General features: G+C 45.8%; 1 protein-coding gene and 1 long non-coding RNA gene across 4 annotated transcripts in view; one reads left to right on the top strand and one right to left on the bottom strand.

Moving 5' to 3' along the window:
• Nucleotides 1-1,289: 1,289 nt before the first annotated feature.
• Nucleotides 1,290-17,581, bottom strand: LOC137432481 (uncharacterized). Its single transcript, XR_010985504.2, has 3 exons — nt 17,102-17,581; nt 3,105-3,174; nt 1,290-2,714 (listed from the first exon to the last, which is right to left on the bottom strand). It is a non-coding gene; the product is annotated as an uncharacterized LOC137432481 (long non-coding RNA).
• A 179-nt stretch (nt 17,582-17,760) lies between these two features.
• Nucleotides 17,761-19,292, top strand: part of ESPL1 (extra spindle pole bodies like 1, separase) — a 156,761-nt gene continuing 155,229 nt past the window's right edge. For 2 of the 3 annotated variants that reach the window (XM_068124435.2, XM_078781758.1), the window contains exon 1: nt 17,777-17,889. In XM_068124435.2, coding sequence (XP_067980536.2) covers nt 17,818-17,889 — 72 coding nt within the window. In that variant the 5' untranslated portion in view covers nt 17,777-17,817. Of the gene's footprint in view, nt 17,890-19,292 lie in introns of all 3 variants that reach the window. The other variant, XM_068124426.2, reaches the window with a different exon arrangement.

Genomic DNA, 19,292 nt, shown 5'->3' with positions numbered 1-19,292 from the left:
TCTTATACTTTTGAATGCAGCACACGGTAGGATCAGAGACTGAGGGTGTGGCTGTGCCGCTGATGCAATGCCCTCTCCTGGTTAGGGCAGGAATTTCTACTTTGTTCAGAGTGACGGACTGACGGTGATAGCGAAGGACACCATCCCAGGTTCAAATCTTGTATGCATATTGTGTTTTATTCATTGCTTACTCCTGTTTTTGTTATCAACTGTCATCCAGGTTTTTCTCAGGCAGGGTGATTCGTCTATGTGTGTTCCGGATGGACGTTAAACTGGGTACGGCAGTACGCCTCTGCTTGCATTTGTTGGTGGATGTTAAAGTTCCCACGGTGTCCTTCGTGAAGAGTCGGCGAGCTACCAAAGAGAAGAGTAGCCAAATTGCCATGGCCAAATTCCAAAATTCCCGCCCTAACTCCTGCTGGTAAGGCCACGGCGAACAACCCAATATCCCTTGCCAAGAAATGGCTTCAGCAGCACCAACGTTCTGTATCAGAGAATATGGTACATTAGAAACCAGAACAGCACTCGGTGGAGCGCATACCTTTGCCAGGCTCAACAGTTTATGTTTTGCATCCCACTGGAAAGTCGGATCTTCATCTGGACCTGAACCAAAATCGAATCTGCTTGTTCTTGTCACCGAAACAACTCATCCACCAAGTTTTGTCATAACCCGTCCACAACGTTTTGAAATATTGTGCTTTATATCGTTTTTGATTCAATGTCTCAATTGATGAAGAATCACTTTTAAAATCATAGCATCTGGATCGAGATCTTCACCAACATATAAAAAATTCGTCCTTGTCACACACCCAATGTGTCTACCAAATTTCGTCCGAATCCGTCGATAACCTTTTGAGATATGCTGCTCACAGACAGACAGACAGACAGACAGACAGACAGACAGGGGTGAAAACATAACCCCATCCACCTTTGCTGGCAGAGGTAATGGGATAACGTTTTTATGCCTCCGCCCCGAAGATGATCGGAGGCATTATCTTTTCGGGTTGTCCGTACGTACGTCCGTACGTCCTTCCGTCTGTCGGTACGGGCTAAACCTAGTTTTTCTCATCAACAACATGTCCAATTGAGACGAAACTTTCAGGGTAGGAGTGACACCCATACAGAATGTTTTTATGATAAGGTCATGTGGTATGGCAGTCAACTTGGATTAAAAGCAAATAATTAAAATTTTCTTTCTCGGAAACCGCTGAATGGAAAAATTTGAAACTTGGCAAGTACTCCCAATAGGGAACAAAAGCATGCTAATAATGACATCATAGGCAAAGTGGTATACCAGCCAAAAATGTTTTAATGGCATTCCTTATCCTAAAAATCTGAAATTGCATGCACACGATCTATGACCCATTTGTATTGAATTAATAAATTTAGGACATCATAGGTCATATGGTTTGGCAGCCATATTGGATTTAACCTAAAACCTTTAAAAAAATCTTCTCCCAAACCACCAAATCAATTAGCTCAAAACGTTATGTGTGTCATTGACTAGGCAAGGCGATTAAAAGATGATCACGAAAACATCATTGGTAACATGGTGTGGCAGCCATATTAGATTGAAGGAAAATATTAAATAATTATATCTCAGAAACCGCTTACCAAATCGATGCGAAATTTTACAAATATCATCCAACAGCATTGTTGCATATAGTTTGAAAATGATGACGTCGTCGGTCACGTGGTTTGGCAGCCATGTTGTATAGAAAAATGAACCTTATCCGATCAACACGAAACTTCACAAATGTGATCCCCTACCCATACATATGCAGAGTGTACATTTTTAAAGGTCATATATCACGTGGTGTAGCAGCCATATTAGCTTGAAAGCCGATAATTAAAAAAATCCCTTCTCTAAAACCGCTTGACTGATCGATGTGAAACCTGTCATGGCTGGTGAAAATGTGATGCTTGAAAACAGCTGAAGGGATTTAAATCAAACTTGTTTATTTTTAGGACAGTGAATGATGGCATCTACCCATTGTAGAACGATGCGGAGGCACAGTCGCATTGCTCTCGTTTTTGTATATGATGTAAAAGTACAACAATGTTTCCTTATGATATGTACCACTACCATCTTGAACTATAAATAGTAGTAATTACATCAAGCAATTTTTGTAAATTTTGGTTGGAGGTTATTTAATTATTTAACTATGAATACATGTTGAAAAGTCATGCCTCCTATTCTTTTACTCCAAAATAGATAAAGATATTCTCATGAAATGCACAGTCCTACACATTAGTTCTTCCCGTCATTGTGTGTGAAGTTTCATGATTATATTACTCAATGTCTTAGTCAAGATGGCTGAGGGCAACACGACGTAGTCAGTGCTGTAAAGTGTGAAGAACTGGAGATGAGAGTTGGGTGCATCATTATGATCCTGAGAGTAAGAGATGGTCAATGGAGTACCGCCACAAACATCACCAGCCTCAACTTGGCTCCGTCAGATTTTCATCTCTTCCCCAAACTTAAGGAACACCTTCAGGGAGAGCATTTTTCTTCTGGCGATGATGTCTTGGCCTCTGTGAAGCACTGGTTAAGTCAGCAGGACACAGTTCTACGTTGACTGTATCATAAAACGACTTGAACGTTGGCAGAAATGTATGGACCGCAGTGTTGTTTATGTTGAGAAGTAAATATGCACCATGGTAGAACGAAGATTGATGTTAGCACCTGTCTTTGTTTCATTCCAATATCTTTCCTGTTTTGGAGATAAAGAATAGAAGGCATTACCTTTCAACACTCCTTTTTCAACATTTCAACATTTCAACATATTTCAACATTTTTCATCATCAACATCAACAACATCAACATTTCATCAACAACATCAACATATTTCAACAACAACATTCAACAACATATTTCAACATTCAACAACAACAACAACATTTCAAATACCAACAATTTCAACATTACCAATCTTTCACGAGCCTCGATTCAGTATACAAAAAAAAAAAAAAAAAAAAAAAAAAAACACGACACCATTTATTTGCTCATACTAAAGCTCTGTTGTATCAGAATATTGAGATGAGATATTGATTTGCAGATCGCTCATATTGTAATCCTGGATTGATCTTCCTTTCCAGAATACCTTTTCCTTCATCCTTGCACTGAAGGAGACAGTGACAGAATCGAAACTTCTTGATACCCTGAAGGATTTGCTGAAAAAAATAGAAGACCGTAATGACCTTGTTAAAAAGATTGAGACATTTCAGCAGGAAAGCAAGACATGTTGTTTATCCTGAACTTTAAAGGCTTCAAAATATCTTACAAATGTACAAAGGCAATAGCATTCTGCCAAAGCATCTTCTGCAATTGCAGGAAATGGTACTGTCACGTCCACGGGTCTGACTAACGTCGCTTGTCGCGCCAGCGCTTTGTACAGCCCATGAAGATTGCCAACCTACCATATTTACACTGTGTTCATGAACTGCATGATTTCCCTTCAATAATCGCTCAAATGCAAGCCCAATTTGGTGTATATGGGTGCGAGAAGGCGGGAAGATGTTCCTTGTAAGTCTTCTTCTCCTCCTCTTTCCTTTAAAAGTGATGAGGTTCAATGGCACCAGGCTTCTGCCCTGCCTTCACCACGACGCTCCTCCACTTCCCCCTGTCCTCAGCCAACTCTCTCCACTCTCCAATCACCCTCATCTTACTGATATCCCTCTTCACACAATCCTCCCATCTCAATCGTGGTCTACCTCTTCTTTTCCTACCCTGATCCCTCAGCCTATCCGGTCTCTTTGCCATTCTCTTTTCCAAAATTCACACCAAGTGTCCCACCTATCTCAGCCAACATTTCACTAATCTCCCTGGCAAGTTCATCTGCACACCAATCTCCTCCCGCAGTTCATCCATTCTCCTTCTATCCACCCTCTTCACTCCCTCAATCCTCCGGAACCAGTTGTTCTCACAAACCCTGCAGCCTCTGTTTGTCAGTGCAAATCGTTTCCAGACCATAAAGGTAGACCGGCATTACACATGACATCAGAACCTTCCCTTTCACGTCCCTTGATATCTTTCTGTCTGCCATTTATCCCTCCACACTCCGCCAGGCATTCACACCCAGCTGAATTATCCTACTCACCTCAGCCTCCAGCTTACCATCCCTGGTCACTGTTCCCCCCAGATATTCAAACCTATTTTCCTGTCCGACTCCTTCCCCTCTAACGTGATATTCATTTATTTTCTCTGCTGCCCATCCCACATCACCTCTGTCTTCTCCATACTGCCAACATCAATCTGCCAACATCACCGCTTTGCACAAAAAAGGTGCAAAAACAGATCCCAGCAACTACAGACCAATCAGCCTTCTCCCAATTATCAGCAAAGTCATGGAATCCATCATTGCTTCAGATATGAAATCTTTCCTCTTCTCCAATGGCTTGATCTCTGATCATCAATTTGGTTTCAGACCTGGTCACTCTACTCTGGACATGCTGCTTCTGCTTTCTCAACAATGGATGGAGGTCCTCAATGCCAAACAGGAAATTAGAGCTGTCTCCCTTGACATATCACGTGCCTTCGATACGGTCTGGCACCCCGCTCTGCTCACCAAACTCTCCTCTTTTGGTATCCATGGAAATCTCCACGCATGGCTGGCGGACTTCCTCTCTAGTCGTAGTCAACGTGTGGCCCTGAATGGGTTTCTCTCATCTCCTCTTCCTGTTCAGGCTGGAGTTCCCCAAGGCAGTGTTCTGGGCCCTGTGCTTTTTCTGGTCTTCATCAATGATCTCTCTGACTCTCTTGAAAATCCTCTCTATCTCTTTGCTGATGACTCTACTCTCTGTCGCTCCATTCTTCATCCCTCAGATCGGCAGTCTGTAGCCTCCTCACTCTCTGCAGACCTGGACAAAATCACAGACTGGGCATACAAGTGGAACATGTCTTTCAATCCTGACAAATCTCACACTCTTACGATGTCTCTCCAAAAAGACCGACTGGACAACCCTCCCATCCACTTTCTGAATAATCCTCTCCAAGAAGTTCTGTCACTCAAGCTTTTGGGTCTCACTATCTGCCATGATCTTTCCTGGGAAAACCACATTTCAAATCTGGCCTCCAAAGCCAGTCGCCGACTGGGCATCCTCCGTCGTGCGAAGTCCTTCCTTGGCACACCTGAGCTCCTCACCACATACAAGGCTTTCATCCGCAGCTCAATGGAATACTGCTCTCCCCTGTGGGCTGGTTGTTGTTGGAATTGTTGGAATATGTTTAAACTGCAGCCGTGATGCTGACGACGCCCCCCCCCCCCGAATTTCCATGTTTTAAACGTTTCCCAGTGTGTACCCTGGTCAGAATAGGTACACCGTATCCCTGCATGTCGTAAGAGACGACTAAGAGGGTTGGCGTCAGGAAGGGCATCCGGCCATAAAAAACATTGCCTCAAAAAGAGAACCATGACAATTACAACTACATATTGGCAGGGTGCAGCCCGAAGTGGAGATCGGTTTCTGAGGTTTGGGACATGGAATGTAGGGACAATGACAGGGAGATCAGGAGAAGTGGTGGAAGTATTGGTCAGAAGAAGAGTGGACATATGTTGTGTGCAAGAGACGAGATGGAAGGGAAGTGGTGTGAGAATGGTGAAGGGTAGGCAGGGACAGAAATACAAGTTTGTGTGGCAAGGGTGCCCGGAGGGCGTGAATGGTGTTGGTGTCCTGTTTTCTGAGGAGTTTGTAGACAGTGTGGTGAGTGTGACTAGAGTGAGTGATAGGTTGATGATGGTGAAAATGATGATTGGAAAGCTCTTGGTGAACGTCATCTCGGGATATGCTCCGCAGGTTGGTCGAAGCAATGAAGAGAAGGACAAGTTCTGGTGTGCGATAGAGAAGCTGATGGAAAACGTGAAAGATGAAGAGGTTGTTGTGGTGGGAGGAGACCTGAATGGACATGTGGGAAGGAGTATGGATGGTTTTGAGGGAGTTCATGGGGGTTACGGATATGGTGTGAGAAATGGAGAAGGTGAAAGGATTTTGGAGTTTGCTGATGGAGCTGATTTGTTGATTTGTAATACTCAGTTCCAGAAAGAGGATAATAAGCTTGTTACATACACGTCAGGTGGGTCGACGACAACCGTTGACTACCTGATGGTGCGTAGGCGAGATAGGGGGCATCTCCGGGACACAAAGGTGATCCCGGGGGAGGAGGCTGTTTCACAGCACCACTTGGTTGTCTGCGACATAAAAATGAAAGGTGCGAGGAGAGCTCGGCGGGTGAAGTACCAACCAAGAATGAAGGTGTGGAGGTTGAAAGAGGTGACAGTAAGGGAGGCATTAAAAGAGAGGCTGCGTAGGGTAGAGGATGATGTGGTTGAGCTTGAAAGTGGTTGGATGTCAATGAAAGCTAGTCTGTTGGGAGCCGTTGGTGAGGTATGTGGATGGACAAAAGGACCACCGAGGCACTCGGAAACATGGTGGTGGGATGATGAAGTTGGAAAGAGGATTGACGAGAAGAGGAAGAAGTTCAAGGAGTGGCAGAAGGCGAAGGGTACGGGAGCAGAAACAGCAGAGCATGAAAGTTATAAGGCAGCCAGGAAGGCTGCAAAGAAAGAGGTAGCAAAGGCGCAGGAGGCATGTAGGAAAATGTTCGGAGAACGCTTGGATTCAGAAGAGGGTCAGAAAGCAGTATTCAGGATTGCAAAGCAGATAGCAAAAGAGAGGTGTGATGTGATGGGGGTGAGTTGCTTGAAGGATGAAGTGGGACAAATCGTTGTCGACCCAGATGGAATTAAAGGAAGATGGAAAAGATATATGGAAATGCTGTTGAATACAGAGAATGAATGGGATGGCAACATAGAGAGTAACCCAGTTTTAGGACCGGCAGAGAAGATAACTGAGAAGGAAGTTGAGGAAGCGATAACAGCAATGAAGAGTGGAAAAGCAGGAGGGCCGACGGGAGTTGTGGGAGATATGTTGAAGGCAGCAGGAAGTTGGGGTGTGAAGAGAACGACAGAGATCTGTAATCTGGTGGTGAAAGAAGGCCGCATTTCAGTGTTTGGGAACTGAGTACCCTCGTCCCTCTATACAAGGGGAAAGGTGACCCTCTGGTCTGGAGTGTGGCTCGTACCAAGCGAAAAGGTTATTGGAGCATGGAATGAAGGTATTGGAAAGGGTGTTGGAGAGGAGGATAAGGAAGAAAGTGAAGATCGACGAAATGCAGTTTGGATTTATGCCAGGAAGAGGAACGACAGATGCGCTTTTCATTGTGAGGCAGTTGCAGGAGAAGTACATGGAGAAGAGGAAGAAGTTGTTTTTTGGGTTTGTTGATCTGGAGAAAGCATTCGATAGGGTTCCACGCAAAGTATTGACATGGGCATTGAGGAAGTTAGGAGTGGAGGAATGGTTGATCAGAGTAGTGATGGCAATGTACAAAAGAGCGCGCACAGCTGTAAGGACGAAGGACGGGAACAGTGGTGAGTTTGAGGTGAAGGTGGGAGTGCATCAGGGGTCGGTACTAAGTCCACTACTATTTGTAGCTGTGATGGAGGTGCTGGCTCAGAACGTAAAGGAGGGTTTACCGTGGGAGTTGTTGTATGCAGATGATCTGGTGTTGATTGCGGAAAGTATGGATGGACTGAAGGAAAAGATGAACAAGTGGAAGGAATGTATGGAGACAAAAGGTCTGAAGGTGAATATCGGAAAGACGAAGGTGATGGCAAGTGGTAAAGCATGTGGTGAGGTGGAAAGAACTGGGAAGTGGCCGTGTGCTGTGTGCAGGAAGGGTGTCGGAGTGAACTCCATTCAATGTACAATGTGCGCTGAGTGGGTTCATCAAAAATGTAGTGGTCTGAGAGGGTCATTTACCAGTGTGGCAGCTACATTCAAATGTAAGGTGTGCACAGAGGGAGCTGCAGATGGAGGAAATGTTGAGTTGGATCTTGGAGATGGCGTGAAGCTGGAAGGTGTGAAAACATTTTGCTACCTCGGAGACATGCTGAATGGAGAAGGTGGATCAGACTCGGCAACGGTTGCTCGAGTGAGATGTGCATGGAAGAAGTTTCGGGAACTGAGTGGCGTGCTGATGAGGAGGTGAGTGTCGCTGAAGCTGAAGGGAAAGGTGTATGCTGCATGTGTGAGAAGTGTTATGATTTATGGGAGCGAGACATGGGTAATGAACGTAGAGCAGCAACGAAGGCTGGAAAGGGTGGAAATGCGAATGGTTCGATGGATGTGCGGAGTATCGTTGAGAGAGAGGAAGACAAATGATGAATTGCGAAAGATGATGGGAATATTGCCTGTGATTGATGCTGTGAAGAGGAACAGGCTGAGATGGTTTGGTCATGTGTTGAGGAAGGATGAAAGTGACTGGTTGAGAAGAGTGATGGAAATTGATGTCGAAGGAAGTAGAGGACGGGGAAGACCGAGAAAGACTTGGCTAAAGATGGTGGAAGAAGAAATGCGGGCAAGGGGGTTAACAAGGAGAGATGCAGAAAATAGGGCAAAATGGAGAAGATTGTCATGGGGACCGCAAGGCTAACCCCCGCTCTAGCAGGGAAAATGGCCTTAAAATGCATGTTGTTGTTGTTGTTGCCTCTGGGCTGGTGCACCTGCCTCACACCTAGCTCGTCTTCAAGCTGTTGAAACCAAAGCATTCAGAATCATTGGAATCTCCCGCGATGAAGCTAACTCCAAGAGCCACTCACTCACTCACCGCAGGCAGGTTGGTGGTCTTTCCATCTTCTACCGACTCCTCTCTGGCCTTGCCCCCCCCCCCCCCCCCCAGCTCTCTCTGGGCTCTGTCCAGCAAATATTCCTACAGGTCGCACAAGATGTGCCTGCAACCCTCTTATGGTTAAACTGCCAAAATCAAGACTCTCTGCTCACCTCCACTCCTTCATTCCTCTTTTCTCCCGCCTCTGGAACAAACTCCCTCACTCTCTTCAATCCCACTCCACCCTCCAGGTCTTTAAAACAGCTGTTCACCACCATCTCTTATCTTCCCCCATCCAAAACATTGATCTTTTCTATCCCCGCTAATTTCACCCCAATTCCACTTTTTTGAAATACCAACTTCTGTCCTGGAAGTCCTTGGTGTCCTTGTGTTTGATACTTCTGCCACCCCCCTCCCCCCAAGCCCTCTCCCTCCCACACATCTCCCTGCTCTTAAATGTTGTGTGCCCTCAAGTGTTTGTGTGCTTCCCCTTCTCTTGTCTTCCGCTCCCTCTTTTTATATATTTTGTTTGTCTGGTTGATTTGTTTGTGAAATAAATGTCAGCTCTTTCACGAGCCTCGATTCAGTATACAAAAAAAAAATAAAAAAAATACTGTTACGGATTCGTCACTTCCGTTGTTGTGGTTTTCATCCACTGTAAACATTTCTGATTGCATGTACTATTATGGTTTTCAAAAGGTTTCTTGTTTATGAACTGTTTTCAAAAGGTGAAAAAGTTAGAGTTAAAAGAAACAGGAAACCGGATCGGGAACCAGACGACGAAGAGGAAGAAGGAGAAAAAGGAGGCGGAGCGAGTGAGTCGGACAAGAAGGAGCCGAGCTATTTGCGGTCTAGAGCGAACGTTGGCGAACAACAGTCACTAGCGAACTTTCGGGTTTCCCAGGAAAGGGATTCCTGCGACAGAGTGGTTATCGCTGTGACAGATTAACCTGCGTGTCAGGTTTTGCGATCGATTCAGGAGAGAATCATCGTCGTGCCGTTGCGCCACGAGACTGGGCCGTCGGCCATTTTGATTCGCGCAGGACTTGCGCTTCACTCACGGTTTCGTCTCGTTTCGACCATTTTCACCACTTTCAGACGTCGATCTGGGGTGTGTGTGTGTGACGTGGCTTTTGAGTGGAAAGTCTGCGTGTCGCCGACTGTGAGCTGTGGAACGTCCATACCCGAGGGTGTGATTTCCCAGTCGCCTGGAGGGCGCCTTTGGATTTCCCAGTCGCCTTGAGGGCGCCTTTGCCCCGCTTTGGCAGCGGAACTGTTCTTGCCATCCGAACGGGATTCTGGTCTCGATTGGACATCGTTCTGGCGATCGCTGGAGCGAAACAACTTTGGCTTGAAGCCGGGAATAAGAGACATTAGGGATGTTCTTGTTTCACTCACTTGGAGCACAGTGAGTTATATATTACAAAACTGATGGTGCCATCATAGGACATATTGATTGTACTTTTGATTACTATTATTGTTGTACTGTTAATCTTGTGTGATCTTAATACAATATTTGTTTGTGAGTAACAATTGGGGTGGCTTCTCCATTGATCTTTGACATACAGATTAACACATTTTTCTGCCGTGACTCCTCTCGGGGCTCGGAGGTACACCGTGACCAGGGGTCGGGGAGGAGCACGTAACAGAAATTGGGGGCTCGTCCGCGATATTGGGAACTCGTCCAAAATTGGCCCAAATTGAAATTGGGGTCCTCGTCCGGGATTAAATTCCCTAACATGCGTCCGGGATAGAATTCCTGAACATTCCCATAATTACCAAATTTGGAATTTTTCTAACATTCCCAAATTTTTCAAAAAACTGGAAAACAAATTGTGTGAAGGTTAACAGGTGTTAACTGATAGTCACCATGGTGTTTGACGCAGAAAAGTTTGCAGCGTGCCCTAATGAGGCACAGTTCCTAGCGTTAAAAAAATCGGAACTCTTGATATTGGCCAAACATTGTAACTTGGAGGTACGAGCTCATATGAAGAAAACAGAGATGCAGACATTGGTGGTAGAAACTCTGGTGGGACAGGGAACATGGACAGAGGTAGCCTTGGATTGGTTACCCGAGGAAAAAGAAAATGTGGAGCTCCGGAAAATGGAGATGCAACTGCAGAGCCAGGAAAGGTTAAAAGAGTTGGAATGGAAAGCCGAGGAGAGAAGAGCAGAGGAAAGGAGAGCTGAAAGAGAACTCGAGGAAAGAAGAGTTGAACAGAAAAGAGAACTCAAGGAAAGAAGAGTATAACAGGAATGAGAACTCGAGGAGAAAAGAGCAGAGGAAAGGAGAGCCGAAAGGGAGTTAAAGGAACGTGACATGGAGTATCAGAAGGAAGTTAAACTCAAGGAGCTGGAATTAATGGGAGAACGGAGAGAAGTCGTATCCATGCCGGCTTGTTTGACAACTAGTCAGAACACCTGGGATGTTGGTAGGCATGTGAGGCTGGTTCCACCCTTCAATGAAAATGAGGTAGCCAAGTTTTTTTTACACTTTGAGAAAGTGGCTCAAATGCTAAAATGGCCTGTGGGGTCCTGGACTATGTTAGTGCAAAGTGTTCTGGTGGGTAAAGCTCAAGATATATTTTCGGCTTTACCGATTGACAGATGTACAGATTATGAGGAAGTGATGAGGGCCATTCTCAAGGCCTATGGGTTGGTCCCTGGGGCTTGCCGGCAGGGATGCCGGAGTGCCAGGGGGAGGGAGAGTGAGACCCATGTAGAGTTTTCTAGAGTGAAGGAAACCATGTTTGATCGGTGGTGTGATTTGAAAGGGGTTGGGAAAGACTTCAAACTGTTGCGACAGTTGATCTTGGTGGAGGAATTCAAACAATGTGTCCGTGCGGACATTAGAGTACATCTGGAGGAAAGGGGGGTACCAGAGTTGTATGAGGCAGCAACCGTGGCAGATGACTATGCCTTGACACACAGGATGGGGTTCCACAAACCTGGCTTCCCGCCTGGAGTTCGCCAGGGGAGTTATGGTGGATCCGGTGCAGAGAACAAATATTCAGGGAGGCGGCCTGGAGATGACTGTGGGGACGGATCTGATGCCGCGTCTTTTAGGGATCGAAAGACTGCAGTTCCAAGACAGACTTGTCTTCCGGGGGGCCCGAGGCAGACCTCGAGTTTTTCCTCCGGGTCTACTTGCGCTTTTTGCAGGAAGCCTGGGCATTTGATGTCCCAATGTTATGCCCTGAAAAGGAGGAGTCAGGAGCGGAGTCAGACTAGTACAACTCCGAATGCATTGGCCAATGCGAGAAATCGTCCTTGGAGGACAGTGCCTTGTGAAGGTTCCCATGCGAAAGTTACGGCATCACAGAACGACCTTGTTCAAGAGGGTTACAAACCTTTTATTTCAGAGGGGTTTGTGTCACTGGATGGAGACTTAAGGGTGTAGTACTGTTGAACAGGTGATTTTTATTTATTTTTTATTTATTATAGCTGAACAGTTTCCTTATAGTCTTATAAACAAGAATCATGCTATTAGAGGTCATAGAAGTACCCAAAATTATTGAAAATTTTCCAAATTTTCTAACATCATACATGCCCCTCAATAACCGGAAGTAGAATTATTTGTTATAACTTTAATTTGCATCATTCTTTTGGGCTGAAATTTGGACAGGGTATTCAGAATATCACTTCCTTTAAAATGATGAAGGCTTTTGTTTATAGGAGTAGCCATTGTGGATTTATTGAAGGACAACCAAGTTTTATCTGGTAATTGGCATAATTAGCTAATTAGTGAACATTTGACATAATTTCACAAAATCCTCTCATCAGGTAGTAGAGTAAGACGTGTATAATACATGTACCAAGTTTTGTGTGAAAAGAATGATAGGTGACATGGAAGATAGAAGTAGAAATGTGTTCTTTGTTTTTCCTTGTTTTTTATTGACGGTCTAATTTATGCAAATTATATGCATGTAATATGACAAAGAAGCGTTGAAACTGGTCTGAGAGCCAAGATTATATCTTTCAAGAAAAACTGAAAATTAGATACCTCTCAAAGGTACCTATGTAGTTTTCTCAATTTTTCACCAGTACTACACCCTTAATGAACCAGAGACCTGTTAGGGTATTGAGGGACACAGGAGCACATCAATCTTTGATGATTGAAGGCATTCTGCCATTGTCAGAGAAGACGGCAACTGGTGTTAGTGTTCTTTTACAGGGGGTTGGTGGCTATGTAAAAGCTCCACTTCATGTCATCCATTTAAAGTCTGATTTGGTGTCAGGACCGGTCACCGTAGGTTTACAAGCCACTCTACCTGTGGAGGGAATATCTTTTGTTATCGGGAATGACTTGGCCGGTGGTCAAGTTTCTGGTAACCCGATGTTTGTTGAAAAGTCGAGTATGGAAAATAACACCGCACAGTGAGAGCAGGAGATTCCGGGTATCTTTCCATCCTGTACCGCGACCCGTGCTATGGGTAGGAAGCGCTCTGAAGAGAAAAAGAAGGTACTGACGTCACGCTTTGCACGAGCACTTCTTGTCAAGTACTCTGAAACTAAGTGTCAGCACACACAAGTCATGAATGGAGGCAATGTTGGCAAGCTCTTTGTAGGTGGACGGAACTTCAACACAATGGAAGATGTTCTGGACTCTTTCTTCGGCCAATATGGACCACTCTTGGAAGTGCTGCTGATAAAAGCCAGGGAGACGCAAAAGTCGAGAGGGTTTGGCTTTGTCATGTTTGAAAACCCAAAGGACGCCAAAGATGCAGAAAAGGTTTTGAATGGCAAGGATTTGGATGGTCGGACCATAACAGTAGAGAAGGCAGGCCATGGGCGTCGAGGGGGCTACAGAGGAGGAAAACGTGGAGGTAGTTTCAGGGGTGGCTATGGCTCCCGGGGTGGGAGTAGTAGTTTTGGTGGTGGCCGCAGTCGAGATTACTATGGAGGCTCCCAGAGTTATGGCAGCTCCCGAAGGGATGATTATCAGGGTAGTGGCCGAGAAGGAGACCGCTATTCATGTGACTACAGCGACAAGCGCTCCAACCGTGATTATTATGAAAGTTAGGAAGAGTTTGAAGCACTGAATGCTGCAGAGCAGCCGAGCCAAGATTCCCACATGGATTAACCGTGAACTCCACGTTCCTAAAGGCGTCCACCCGTCCATGTAGTGAATACTTCCAGGCCTCACCACCCAACCACCATGAAACCTGGCTCTCAGCTTGGCCTCCTTAAAAAAGTGCTATAGATTTGATTTTTTGGGATTTTTGATCACAACGCCTTGACCTTCATTCAAAAAAATGAAAAATACAAATCAGAGGTTGATGAGATGGAGTTTGGCTTTGCAGGAGTTCAACTTGGAAATTGAGCATGTAAAGGGCAGGGACAAGGTCGTTGCTGATGCTTTGTCCAGAGTGAACTAACTTTGGAAATTTCTGTCGGTTGTTTGGAAGTTTTGTTGCTTTATTTTGGGAAATATTGATTATTATCGTTGCTCACGGGAATTGATGATTTGGGTGTGAGTTTACTTTTGTTTGTTAAAAGAGTTTTTGCCTGCAAAGAAAGTTTTCACTATGTTCAAACTTTTTTTCTTGAGGGGGGGAAGTGTTACGGATTCGTCACTTCCATTGTGGTGGTTTTCATCCAGTGTAAACATTTCTGATTCTATGTACTATTATGGTTTTCAAAAGGTTTATTGTTCATGAACTATTTTCAAAAGGTGAAAAAGTTCGAGTTAAAAGAAACAGGAAACCGGATCGGGAACCGGACGACGAAGAGGAAGAAGGAGAAAAAGGAGGCAGAGCGAGTGAGTCGGACAAGAAGGAGCCGAGCTATTTGCGGTCTGGAGTGAACGTTGGCGAACAACAGTCACTAGCGAACTTTCGGGTTTCCCAGGAAAGGGATTCCTGCGACAGAGTGGTTATCGCTGTGACAGATTAACCTGCGTGTCAGGTTTTGCGATCGATTCAGGAGAGAATCATCGTCGTGCCGTTGCGCCATGAGACCGGGCCGTTGGCCATTTTGACTCGCGCAGGACTTGCGCTTCGCTCACGGTTTCGTCTCGTTTCGACCATTTTCACCGCTTTCAGACGTCGATCTGGGGTGTGTGTGTGTGTGTGACGTGGCTTTTGAGTGGAAAGTCTGCGTGTCGCCGACTGTGAGCTGTGGAACGTCCATACCCGAGGGTGTGATTTCCCAGTCGCCTGGAGGGTGCCTTTGGATTTTCCCAGTCGCCTTCAGGGCGCCTTTGCCCCGCTTTGGCAGCGGGACTGTTCTTGCCATCCAAATGGGATTCTGGTCTCGATTGGACATCATTCTGGCGATCGCTGGAGCGAAACAACTTTGGCTTGAAGCCGGGAATAAGAGACATTGGGGATGTTCTTGTTTCACTCACTTGGAGAACAGTGAGTTATATATTACAAAACTGATGGTACCATCATAGGACATATTGATTGTACTTTTGATTACTATTATTGTTGTACTGTTATTCTTGTGTGATCTGAATACAATATTTGTTTGTGAGTAACAATTGGGGTGGCTTCCCCATTGATCTTTGACATACAGATTAACACATTTTTCTGCCGTGACTCCTCTCGGGGCTCGGAGGTACACCGTGACCAGGGAGTTGGGGAGGAGCACGTAACAATACTCATCTTCAGCCCATGCTTCACAAATGCCTACCCCGACTCCCCCAGTACTTCCTACATCTCTAGCCTACTCTCCATCACGACAGCCAGATCTTCCGCATAAAACATCCTCCCCAGAATATCTTTCACGTTTACTTTCCTGCTTACCAGCTCCATCACCATGATAAACATGAGAGGGCTGAGAGAGTTTCCCTGCCTCAAACCAATGTTCACACTGAACTCCGCTGACATACAAGGACCAACCAAAAATCTTCCCTTCATTCCCTTGTACATCCCTTCCACTAACCTAACTTTTGCTTCTGGCATTACCGTCCATCTATGTGTCGCAATCACAATCTCTCTCGGAACAGTGTTTTAGGCCTTCTCCAGGTCCACACATCCAAATGCCATTTCACCTTCTACAGCCAACCTCTCTTTCAAAATTGTTGCGGATTCCCAAAGCCCGTTCCCGTTACAAAGGGGAGATTAAACCCCTTTTTCCCCCCTGGGTCTTCGTGTCCGCGAGACCGAATCGCCACTTCCGGGAAAACGTGAAAAAGGGTTTCTGGACAAATGCGCACGTACCTTTGGTACCCACGCTGCCACGAAAGTGGGGATCGAGCCTCGCATGAGCCACGCTTAATCGAGTACGCCCGAGCAGAATGCGTATCACGTGACTCATGCTATTACTTTTATTGGCGCCCGATTCGAGCGGTTTTATTTGTGTGATGCTAGGCCAATGATGTGAAATGACGTGCACGGTCAAATGGAAGGAAGAACACAGGTTTATTTACAATTATACAGTGATCAGGGTAAAGGAAAGGGACACAGAGCAGAGCTTAATCAGTCTTATTTATCCCCAGACAAATGGGCCCACTCACATACACGGGGAGATGGAAGAGAAGTTCGCGCGCCAAGCGCACTTCACTGACACCAGCTATCTCAGCATGAACATCACATCCATCATCCTCCTACCCTTTCTAGCCACCTGCTGCTCTTCTCCAATATACATCTCCACACTCTTCTTTATCCTCCTGTCCAGAATCCTATCCAGCACCTTCATGACATGACTAAGGAGCATAATGCCCCTGGACTTCTTCGAATCTTGAACATTGCCCTTCCTCTTCCATATCAGCACAATTAACCCTGTCCTCCAATCCTCTGGAATTGAATCTTCTCTCATGCTTCTCTCATTCAACAGCATCTTCGTCCACATGACTCTGACTTCTCCCACTGCAAGTATCATCTCTGTACACACCTCATCAATGCCTTGCACTCTTCCCTTCTTCATCCTCTTTAATACTGTCTGCACCTCCTCACCCATGATCCCCACCAGCTCCATTTTCCCCTTTACATAACATGATAGCTCTAGCTTGCTGTTGATTATTTCCTGGTTCAACAGTTCCTTGAAATATCCTTCCCATACTTCAATACTACCCCCTCTCTGTCACTGGCCCTCCTGCCACCATACTTAAACAACGCAACCACCCCCATCAATCATCACTGAAATGCGCAAATGGAGATATCAACCAACGTGACACCCACACACACTACATACACACAACACACACACACACACACACACACACACACACACACACACACACACACACACACACACACACACACACACACACACACACACACACTGCGCGCGCGCACACACACACACACACACACACACACACACACACACACACACACACACACACACCTTCCACTCGGTCTATCTGCAGACATGCAAGATGAAGATGGTCACTCTTGTGCGTTCCCATGCCAATTCCCTGCCTTACCTACATACCCCTGAAACAAGCATGGTGAGTCATGGCGGTAGGTAAAGGTACATTTAGTTCACCTCAATCGGAATTTCCATTTGGTAGGCTAGTCAAGATTCAGCACCTGCACCAGGATCTGGTGACCACGTCAGCCCGAGACCATGACTCATTGACTCAGGCTGCACCAGATGGACGTTGGGTGCCGCACCGCTCAACCACCGAGCTCCATGTGGAGCCCAGCGAAAACCTCTGTACGTGAGCACTGAGCACCACTCCAATTCCCATTGGGGCTCGTCGCTCGTGACTCAATAGACTTTCCCCAAAAAATTAATAATAATTTTTTTAATTTAAAAAATAATCAACTTTAATCAATTGGGGCTCATGCTGACCCCGCTGCACTTTCACATTGGCCTGCTCTTGTGGGGCTGCACGTCTTTATTTCCCCTTACTCCGCGGGTGTCGATTGGACGAGACCCGAGACCCCAGACCCCAGACCCCAGACCCCAGACCGAGGTAACGCAACCATGATGGGCTGAATGTCCATCTGCATTCTGCATTACGGTTCCTTGTTCCCTTAAGCTGAAGCTCTCGTTTTTCACAATTTTATTTGCTATTAATGTTCATGAATTAGTGTGAGATGCAATGTAGGGCTAATGTTGGATTAGAAGGTGAAAACCTTTAAGGTTCTGTGAATTATAAAAAAGAAAAATCTGTGACGTCCTTCCGGTTTAACGCTCCCGTTGGTCACGTGGTACAGCGCGCTTCATTTCAAGACGATTCGACGTTGTTGTTTGCAATGGTTCGGTCGTTCACAATGGAGACGTTGAATAGCCGGCAGGAAGTCTCGGCGCAGTTACGGTGTTTGCAGGTAAGGGTTGCGCTTCCTATCTTTGGCTCTTTTTTGTTGTCTTCCTCACTGGAATTTTGAATTCGCATTTTTATCCATTTTGACTTCGTACTTCGTTCCCTATTTAGTATTTCACGGTTTGTAGGTTGTTTCCAACTCTTGGATTCCAAAGCCTTCAATTAATCTAATAATCCAACAATGTACCATATAGAAGGCTCGTCGAAGATGAGAGCTGGGAAGAAAAGTGTCGGAGTTGGAGGATGTTTGGTTTGGAAGTCGTCCCTCCACGCCCCTCCGTCGCCCTCCGTCGCCCTCCGTCGCCCCGTCGCGCTCCGTCGCCCCGCCGCGCTCCGTCGCCCCGCCGCGCTCCGTCGCCCTCCGCGCCCCGCTACCCTCCGTCGCCCCGCTACCCTCCGTCACCCTCCACGCTCCGTCGCCCCGTCACCCTCCGTCGCCCTCCACGCTCCGTCGCCCCGCTACCCTCCGTCACCCTCCGTTGCCTTCCGTGATCGTGTACAGTTTTAATCACAACATCTGAGGAAGGACATACCTGCCATGGAGAGGTTTCAATGCAGGGTTACGAAACCGAGCTAGACTCGCCTCTGAGGAGCGGCTGAAAGGGACAGGAGTTTATACATGAGAAAGGAGGCGCTTCCGAGGGTATCTCATTCTTCGAACGTTTAAGATAATTAGCAGAGTACCCGCCCCACGGGTGATCTTGGTCCAAGTATGCAATACGTTCTTCAGACGCATACCTTTATTTTTGCGGTGCACAGGTAACTGACAGCTTTTTTTTCTTTTCTATTTTTCTTTTTTTTTTGTATACAAGATCGAGGCTCGTGAAAGAGCTAACATTAATCAAACAAAGTCAAACCGACACAAAACATATAATAAGGGTTGGTGGACAAGATGGGGAGAGAGGGGGAAGGACACAAACAACATTTGAGAGCGGGGACATCGGGAGAAATGTGGGAGGGGGAGGGCTAGGGGGGAGGTGGGAGAGGTATAAAACATATGAACACTGCAAGTAGAAGAGGAAATGAGCCTGAAAAATTCATTTTGAAAATCATTTCATGTTAAAAGCATGCATCCACTGGAAACAGGTAGGGAATGGGGTGGTGCATCGAGGGAGGGTGGATGCCAGCTGAGATTTTCCCGAAAAGGGTCATTTTTAACCCTTTTTTTGCTAAATCAGTATTTCCGAAGTGTTGAAAGAGAAGAGATGTTTGTAACAATATCCCATTTATTTGCCCAGCCATTTTACTCCACATGGGGTTTTTATACATCATTTTGTTGCTGATGATATTGCCTCCAAAATGCATCTCAGTATTTAAATATATATATATATAATTAAGGGGTTACCATGGTTACAGTGGGGGTCAAAGGTCAACCTATGGCGAAGATATATAATTTTCTCACTTTCT

Source organism: Myxine glutinosa, chromosome 1 (genome assembly GCF_964187855.1).
Source record: "Myxine glutinosa chromosome 1, kmMyxGlut1.1, whole genome shotgun sequence".
Lineage (NCBI taxonomy): Eukaryota > Metazoa > Chordata > Myxini > Myxiniformes > Myxinidae > Myxine > Myxine glutinosa.
This window is presented reverse-complemented; position numbering and strand designations above follow the sequence as displayed.